Raw genomic sequence first — 9,817 nt, forward strand, 5'->3', positions numbered from 1 at the left:
GAATAAAATATAAAAGTTCTAGCTCTCTCATTTTTAAAGTATTTCTTCATGAGCAAATAATTTTACCATTTACTGGTACATTTTCATGTATTCTAGATTGGAAATAACTTTTAACTTTAAGGATAATTGTGGGGCATGAGAAACGTAAATTAAAGTTGATTATAATCATATTTTATCAACTACATTGCCCCATGGTGCATATATACAGCACACTTTAAACATTAAATTTTATAACATACCTTTAATTCTTTAATAATTCAAAGGTTTTATCTGACTTTTCAGTACATAATTTATAGAAAACATAGGTGAAGCCTGTTATTCTATAAAAAATAGTATGAACAGGATTGCAATGTGCCTAATTTCAGTTGCTACTGAAAAGTTTTAAGTGATTTATCCATTAAATAAATTAAAAAATCAAAAGGATGCAAATATCACAGATGGGTTTTTAACAAAGTATAAGGCATACACATCATTTTGTATTTTAACCTTCACATAAGCTGTGCTCAACATTGCTCTCATGTATGACATGAAATCACTGCTAGAATATAAACATGCAATTGCTCTGCTTGGGCAATATGTCCAATATATGTGATTGTTAGAGAATAATAATCAGAGAGAAATTAAGTGAGACAATAAATATGTAAATTATCAGAAAGCCTGATACTAGAGGTATGTGAAAACTCATTGAGAATGGCCAAATTACAAGCAGAGAAAAAATGTGCACAAGCCCTCTCATCACTATTTAGAACAAAGTATAAGTGTGCTAATTTTCTTATATGGGGATCGATTTATATTAAAATATAGGCATTTGCCATATTGTATCAGTTTACTTTATAAATAGAAACATGCATTTATGCTATAACACCATCTTTATCCCTTAATAAGACTGGTGTCTGAAAATTTGTATAGTGGAAAACACCGTAGCTTGTGAAAAAAGACACAATTGAGATGAACACCATTCAAAGCCTGCAAAAATTTGTAACCAAGCTCTAACAAAAAGCACAACAATCTATTTTAAATTTTTTGTATTTTAATTTATTTGAGAAGCATAGAAAGAGAGAGATTGAGATACACAGAGACAGAAAGATTGACAGAGAGAGACAAGAAAGGGTGAGAATCTCCCATCCACTGATTCCCTCCCCAAATGCCCACCAAAGCAGAGATGTGGCCAGGCAAAAGCCAGGAAGCCAACAACTCAACCTGAATCTCCCTTAGAGGTGACAGAAGCTCAAGTTCTTGAGTCATGACTGCTACCTCTCAAGGTGTGCATCACCAGGAAACTAGAGTCTGTAGCAGTCAGGACTGAAACCCAGGTATTCCATTATCAAATGTAGGCATTCCAAGCAGCTTCTTCACCATTTGAACAAATGCCTGCTCCTTACCATAACAATCTCAATTAATATGCTAGCATACTTAAGTCTCCATTGCTATTTTTACCTTGCCTTTGAATCTTTCAAGATGACCAGTCTGCAGGACATTCACACTGAAATGAAAACTAGGATACATGTGTAGTCTTCAAAAACTAAAACCGGCAAAGCAAACAAACATTATCACAGAGGACAAAAATTATACTAGACATCAAGATTTTCTTAAAGCCAAAGAACAAGCTAATACTTTTACTAACAGAAGGCACTTACATTGATTTTTCACATTGTCCTTTATGTCTTCATAGGTTGCTAAAGTTTATTGTTTAATAGTGGGAAAGCTTGCTTTTGATCATTTTTGAATCAATGAGCTGAGCAAATCATCTATGTATCCACATAATTACTACATTATAGCACATCATTCCCCTATTTGCCAATGGTAAAAGTAAAGTGCATCAAAGAAATACACAATAGCAGAAAAGCCTGGACTACATTTCAACGGTATTTTATTTTCTTTGGCTATAAATGTTGGTGTCATTCTATAGAAAATACATAAATGTTCAAGGAAAATAGTCACTCTAAATATTGGAAACATCATCTCTGAAAGGTGATTTTAACAGTATAAGTGAGATAATCAGTTAAAATTCTCAGCAAAATTCCCTGGCATACAATAGGGATTCAAAAATACTAGTTACATTTTCTTCCCATGTTTATCATTAGAAAATTTTTCAATTCTACAGGCAAAACCAAAAATCATTTTGTTTTCTTTGAGTTTTTAGTTTAGTTCTTATTTTGTATTAACTTAATTTAATTTGGTTTAATCTACTAGGAATTAGTAATAATTTTTCTAAACTATGGGAAAAGCAGAGACATTTAAATGAAAAATGTTAAAAGCAAATATTATATACATACTTCTGAAATTTTACCCAAAACTCTAGATGAGTTTTGAACAAATAAGATACAACCAGATGGCAAATGAAAGTGGAGAAGTAATTCTGGAAAAAAAATGACAAAAAAATCAAAAGTTTGCATTTTCAAATTTATTAATGACATTTACATGTAGATGTCAACATGGATATCATAATTTTTACATACAAATTTAATAAGTTATTATTTTAAATAGTCAAAAATAAATGATTTTCCATATTTATTTTACCCAATTCACGTTAAAACAAAACCATTGTTTCTGTCAAAGAGGATTTACGCTTCAGGTGCCACATTCTTACCTATTTCCCTAACTGAATTTGTTGTAAGATGCATTAGTTTTTCCATAGAAACATGAGCCAGCCCATCCACTCACTCCCTTTTCAATTTCCTCATGGCAGAAGTCTTCAAAACAAATCAAACTTGGTTCACACTTTTTCTGCCCAAATATTTGTTTCCAAAATTTCACACAATAGTTAGACTCAGTTTGGCCTCAGGTCACTCTACCTCCCATTCCCAGCAATAGTTCCATGTTAAAGTCCAAAGACTCACCTGTTGAAACTGTTTAATGAATCTAAACTATTTAATCGATCCTTAAACTGGATTTATTAACCTAGATTATTTCTATTCTCTGAATACTTTCCTCCTTTCCTGCAATTTGTTCACCCATAACTTTTTTTCCTTTGTATTATTTTCTCCACTTAACACTCATCAAACTGAATCTCTCTCTGCTTCAGGAAGTGGTAAGGTGGTATCCTGGTTATAAGAACAGACTTCGCATGTGTTTCTTGCTCAAACTCTGCTTCCTAACAGCGCAAACTCATAGTTACTTTAACGTCCTATGCCTCATCTCCTTCTTGGGAATGGAGAGGATAATAATAAAATAATGATTAAGTGTGTGTTAACAACAAAGCCCAACAGTTAGTAAACACTCAATAAATGTTGCATCATTTCAAGCACTACACTCCTAAAGACTCAGACAATTTACCCATTTTGTTGAACAGTTTATTGATCTCCCACCTGCTTATTTGATTTTTGAAAATTGTATTTTTGTTTTCTAAACTTCAGATATCAACCAAATACCATCTCTTCCCATGTGCATGTGAAAAATATATCAATTTTTTAAAAAGGCATTGAACCAGAAGTTAGACAATCTACTCCTAATTCCAGATAACTAGAAACTGCAGTTGGAACAGACAAGTCAGGTAACAGTTGCTCTGTACCTGAATTTCTTCATCAATAAAACAAAGCTGATAGTCTTCCGGATCGTTACTGATCATTAGTTATAAAATCATCAGAAGTAGTGTAGACAAGTGATTTACACTGTTACATGTTTCTGCTATTACACTCAATGTAAGGCCTTAGCATTTGTTAATTGATTAGCTGAGGAAATGACTCAGAATTTGAATGTTTCTTGAGCTAAAGATATGTTAATTTTTAAAATCTATGTAAAAGTATTGTTAAGAGAACTTAATTAAGAGTTTTTGAAGACCAGAGCTCTAGCTATGATCCATTTTACTCTTCTGCTTGCTCTTTAGTAAAGTCCCATGTTGTAACTGTGTGCCTATCCTTACCATCTGTTCTGCCATAAAGGAGCCTGATGTTGGCCTCTAAATAGGATTCCTGATGCAAAAAAGCAACCCAATACCCGAGACCTTTTACTACCATCTACTGGCAAACTGTGGTAATGAATACTTGTTCCATCACTGCTGTAAATGGTGCCCCCTGGAGTTGTTCATCACACAACCAATGAAACTCTAATAATGCTGTCTAATGAAGTGTCTGGAACCCAGTGGGTGTGAGTAACTGTTAGATAAATGAGTAAATGATAAATGAGTCACTTATCAATGAGCTAGATAATCTCTACCATCTCAATATTTTTTGAAAGAGCAACTTATAACGATTTTAAAAAATGAATAAACAAGAAGTTCTTAAGGCTTAGACAAATCTATCTATATGCATACATCTAAAAATACCAACATTACTTGCCATAGTATGTTGGACATTTAACAAGGTTAACAAGGTACCCATACATATCTATTATTGCAAGCGCTCCTCATCAATGAACATCTCGCCCAACCAGCCAGATAATTTTTTTTTTTTTCAAATGAACAACAGTGGTTCTAAGCATCTAAGTTGTTTCTTCAAGGACAAGAGACTCTTAGGAGTCCAGAGGTTTCATGACTCCGTGCATTTTCCTTTTCCCTTTTGGTTTTAACAAATAAGACAGAATCAAGAAAACTTTGATCCTTTGATCTGAAATTCCTCAAAAATCTCATTCTGTGAATTCTGTGCTTGGAAAACAGTCTCAGGTTTTCCAACCATCCCTCTTTATTATTTAAATTTAGCCAAGCCTGTTCCATTACGTCATGGCTTTCTAAAATGTCTTCTGGTGTTTGATGAATTGTTAGTGGCATACATGAACTTGTCAAACTAGGAACTGCATTGATAGTTATTTGGGATTAGCCTTATTATAACTGCAAATTGTTAAAAGTTATTAAAATGTTTAAGAGAGTGTCATAGAGAAGCACTTTTATTTGCTGAATAATTAAAGAAAGCTGAACTCTATGAAGTGCAGTAATATTACATTTAATAAAAGCACTGATTGCATCTCATATCTTGCAATTTGGAAAATTAAAACAAATTGACAATCTTTTAAATAGGTCTATCCTTAATATAACTAGGATAGTATAAAGCACACAAGGAATTTAGAACTTAGGTAAATAAACTTCAAAAACAATCATATTCTCTTCAAATGAATGTTAAAATTATCAAATTGATGTTGCATACACCAACACCCAGAGGCCTAATTGTATTTTGGATCAAAAAGATAAAGCACTAGAGACTCATTCTACCACTTATTAATCATTTTTCTTCATGCCCTCCATGTCCATTGCTATGAGAGATGACCCTGAAAACAGATGAGTTAAAATGATTTCCCAAATGTCAAAAGCCAGAGAAAGCAGCAGGACTAGTTCCAGAGCCTTCTGATTGTCGATGCCGTTTGTATTTGCACTGCTTCAGCACAAGAAAACAGGCAAAAACAAATTACACTGTTCAGCTTGGTTACTAGCCTCAATCTCTGTAGCTCATTTCTCAGTCCTAGCTCTTTTGAAAGAAGCCCATTTTATTTACAAAACTACATGAAGTTTCACTTTCTTTTTGCACTGACTGAGGTTCTTTTCTTTCATTAATTCCTTCTCTACTAGGCTAATGCCTCCGGGAGAACATTAGCCCCCTGCGTCATTGAAAAGACTCATCAGACACTGGGGACCCACCAACTTCTTTCCTGCTCTGTGGGCTCCGATTCAGCATTGGAAACTGAAGTGCAAAAATGCTCTGCTTAGCTCTTTTGACATAGAGCAGGGAAGGATATCCTCTGGGTTATTCACTGACAATGACGATGTTAATTTACACCGCCTATCTTCTCTAAGTGCAAATGACTACACAGCTGATTCAATAGAGACCTTACACAAAGAAACCAGCATCAAAGAACAAGGGCAGTGTAGATAGAAAAAGGATCTAAGAGAGGCTGTAACTAACTGTGCATCAGCCTAGACAGAAGAAGAGTTTGTAGCGATCTCTCCTGTGGACCTGAAACTGGTAGACACCCACACACCTGTCCTCTATTTTCAGAAGGTACATTTCTCCAGTGAACAATGACTTACTAGCACTTCACCAGTAAGAGTAACAGTAAGCAGATGCTTGGTTTAACTAATTAATTGGGCAATTCACTCCCCCTCATCTATGATTTTGGCTTAAGTAATGCGTTCTATGTAATAGATTGCCAAGCAGATGAATGGCACTGTTTTCACCTTATGGTTTAACACAGCAGTGCTTTTATTTCATATGTATGAGCATCAGGTAACAGAAGTTTATTAATCATACTTGGGCAAATATTAAAAGAATAAAATGATTTTAAGCATTAAAATATTCCAGGAAAGCGTCAGAAATTCAAAAAGTATACTCACTATTCATCAGACACTCAGGTTAGCATTTGAGATTTATGACAGAGACTATGACCAACTTTTGAATACAAAGAAAAAATAATTGCAAAAGTTACAAAATTACAGATTTCCCTTCCACTGACATTAAATCCAGACTTGACAATCACATCCCAATCTTACTTCATTAGATATTAACCTTGCACTGGACATGAGAGAATTTGAAAACAACATCATAGCTACAAAATAAAAGGAGGGGCTCTCACCACAGCAGAACAATCACACTGTGTTGAAAGTTGGAAGTAGAACTATTAGGCCTCATTAGCTAATTATTATCTTGGCATCCACTTAAGTTAGTTTTTCACTGTGAATGTCATTTTTTCCTATTCAACCACTGTGGTTCAAAACGTTTTGACTACTTAAAAGGGAATACATCATCATTGCCTTCCCCCAGTCTAACTGCACACCACTTTCCAAAGCAATAGCTTCAATCATGCTTCATAAAATCCCCCGCAAGTATATTGTTGGAAACATAAATCAGCAAGCTGGGATTTTAGTATTTCTAAGGCTAGCCCAGGGATCACAGACTGGCAGCTTTTCCATGGCCCCATTTACCAAAGAATAAACAAAATTATGAGTTACAGTAGGTCCATTTTTTTAAAACAGCTCCCAGTGGTATGCCTGATACTTGCTGCTGCATCCTTAATTAGAGAACAAAACACTAGCAAAGAGGAATTGGACGAGAACATCTATTTCTAAGCATCTCTGGCTTCATTAGGACACATAGCACAGAAGTATACATGCTGCTTTCACAAAAGCTGGGTCCCTCTGATACACATCTACGCGTCTGAGGGTGCCACGCATTTTGAAATTGTACTAGATAGCGACACTCTTTACGGTGAAGCTCTCCTTAAACCTGTTTCTTTGCAATGAATATGGGCTCCCCTTCAGGCATGTTGCAGGCTCAGAGTCTCTCTTTTCAACTCCCTTGTATTCTAAATTACAAATTAGTTGGGTCATAATTTCAAATACACGCTGCATATATAGACTAATATGGGTTCCTATGTGTTCTATTTAGATCTAGACATTTAAAAATTCCTAGATTTCTCTGTATCCCCAAATTCCAACGCACTTAGTGTTGGGTATGATAAATTCAGACTGCACAACTGAGACATTTTTCTCCTGCAGACTACTCATAGTGCAATCATAAATCTGCATAAACTTGCTTCTTCTTATGCCCCCACCTTTCTCCATGCTATCCACCACACCTATTTAATTGCAGTTGTATTGAGCTTCAATTGTCTAGGACTCTTAGTATTCAGAGAAGCCTGTCTACATTATAAATGAACAGTTAAACACAATCTCAAAAAATTAAATCAGCCTATCTGCAGGGCATAAGTGTATGTTGATCTTTGCTGTAGGAGTGATTGAATCAACCGATGGAGCTGATATTGCCTCCAGATGAACATATCTGCAATTTTGCTAAGACTGAAATATTGCATACTCTATGTTATGGGAAAATAAGCAGCATTTTACCAAGATATTTCACAAACTAGAGCAAAATCTAGCATGTGCCTTCTGATTTCTGCACATAAAATCTGCATCTAATCGTGTTTCATCAGTCACTAACACTATAGCATTGGGGAGGAGCAGGGCAGAGAAAGGAAGGCTTCACATCCAGAATGTCAAGCCCTGCTGAAGAATGATAGAAGGACTCAGAGTGGGGAAGAGCAGAAACACATTTTTCCGGGCTTAAAATGGAGTTCTACCACCCCCTGCTGGACTCCACGAACACCACAGACGAGAACAAAATGCTTAGAATTGAATACGGTCGGAATATTTTAACTTGTCTTGTAATTTATTATTTTCTCAAAAAAAAAAAAAAAAAACCACGTTCATGGCACCCTAATATAACAATCTGTGCAATTACACACTTCACAAAATTAGTGCTCTTTTCTGTAAAGACTTTCACTAATGGATGTTTCAGCATTTTGTTTCCCCCAATTAAATGTCCAAACTTGTCCGGACAGTTGAAAATGCTTGCATTTACTGTAAATATATTTTATATGAACATATACCATTTGAACGAGCAAAATAAATTCCTGTCTCCTTCTACAGATAAACAGAAGGAGCGTCCACAAATTCTCTATCAGGTTATTCCACTAGGCTATTAAATATATATATATATATATATATATATACATATGTAGAGATAATAGCTCCCAACACTTCTCCACCCCCCAAAAAATCCTATACAGGTTTAATTCCAATTTGATGCTATATAATTCTTCGACCTCAGAGTATTAAAATGGGTGTGGGGGTGGAGGGTCAGAATGAATGACTGCAACACATCCCTAGTTTTATCCGTTTGCTGTCTTACACACACCATCCATGGCCCCTCTCGTAGTTCCCAACAGAAATAAGCCAGCACCATTCACTTCACAGCCAGAAATCGGGGTCTTAGGAAAGGGGAGGAAGAGTCTCTAAGAATCGAATCCCTTGCACACACAGCGATATTTGACAGGCGAGTTTAACGCTGATAGTTTCCACCGCTTCTGTAAAACACCATCGTGCCCTTTCCTCCCGCAACCTCAGATATTTAACTGTTAATATACACGCACACACGCATCCGGTTTTTTGGAGAAAGAACAGAGAGAGCCACAATCCCAGCTAAAGCAGCAGTTTCGCCTCGCTCTCCTGCCCACTGATGCCCATCTCCAATTCTGTATTTTTCTCTTCTCTTATGTGAGGGTCTCAGCAAAAACAGATACCATTCCAGCTCCAAAGAAAAGAGCAAAGAATCACAGCAGCACCAGCAGCAGCAATCACCGTAACTTTAGTGCCTGCCTCTCCTGCTGCCCCGAGCTCCCCTCTTCGCCTCTCTCGGTTGGGTGGAAGGGGGAGGGAAAGTAAAGGCGATAAAGCACCACACTCCTACCTTGCCCGCTACTGACAAGCAACCCGAGCAGGTAGAAGGCGAGGAGGAGGCTCATGTTCAGGACGTGACACTGGTGGACAGTTCCAAAGTTAGCAAGTCCAGCCCTGTGGAGAGAGAACCTTCCGCTGCCACGGCCGCCTCAGCCAGAGCCGCCGCCGCTCCCGGGGTGCCCCAGCCGCCCGCAGCACGCGCGCTCCTCGCAAAGTGACTGCAAGCTCCGCGCCTTGCCGCACTATATCCAGGCAGCGGCGGCGGCGGCGGCGGCGGCGGCGGCAGAAGCAGCACCAGCGGCCGCCGAGGCGGCAGCAGAGCCGGGCGGGGAGGGAGGCGGGGGCGGGGGCGCGGAGGGGAGGCGCGGCCGAGGCGTATCCCTCCGCGCCACACGGCCGCCGCTTCTCCGTGAGGCGCGCGGCCCCGGGATTCGTCCGCAGTGGAGCTCGAAGTCGCGGGTTCGGGCCCCGATGCCTCGAGCTAGACAGAGCGGGCTGGGACGGGCTCCTCCGTGAGGTGATGGTCCGTGCCAAACCCGTCAGCCCTCTGCACGCTGAGGGACGTCCCCTCCCCCCTGCCCTCCCCAGCCCGGGCTGAGGCGGGCGGGGGAGCAGCGCTGAGCTCCCTCGCCGCTGAGGGCCACTTTGGGGAAGCGG

At 38.3% G+C, this 9,817-nt stretch overlaps 1 protein-coding gene across 2 annotated transcripts in view; it reads right to left on the bottom strand.

The window, feature by feature from the left end:
* Positions 1-9,466, bottom strand: part of NCAM2 (neural cell adhesion molecule 2) — a 586,819-nt gene extending 577,353 nt beyond the window's left edge. Inside the window, exon 1 of one of the 2 annotated variants that reach the window (XM_051819201.3) lies at positions 9,171-9,410. In XM_051819201.3, coding sequence (XP_051675161.1) covers positions 9,171-9,225 — 55 coding nt within the window. In that variant the 5' untranslated portion in view covers positions 9,226-9,410. Of the gene's footprint in view, positions 1-9,170 lie in introns of both variants that reach the window. The other variant, XM_051819203.3, reaches the window with a different exon arrangement.
* Between the last annotated feature and the right edge of the window lie 351 nt (positions 9,467-9,817).

This window comes from Oryctolagus cuniculus, chromosome 4, assembly GCF_051225735.1.
Source record: "Oryctolagus cuniculus isolate XC-2025 breed Fujian yellow rabbit chromosome 4, ASM5122573v1, whole genome shotgun sequence".
Taxonomy (NCBI): Eukaryota; Metazoa; Chordata; class Mammalia; order Lagomorpha; family Leporidae; genus Oryctolagus; species Oryctolagus cuniculus.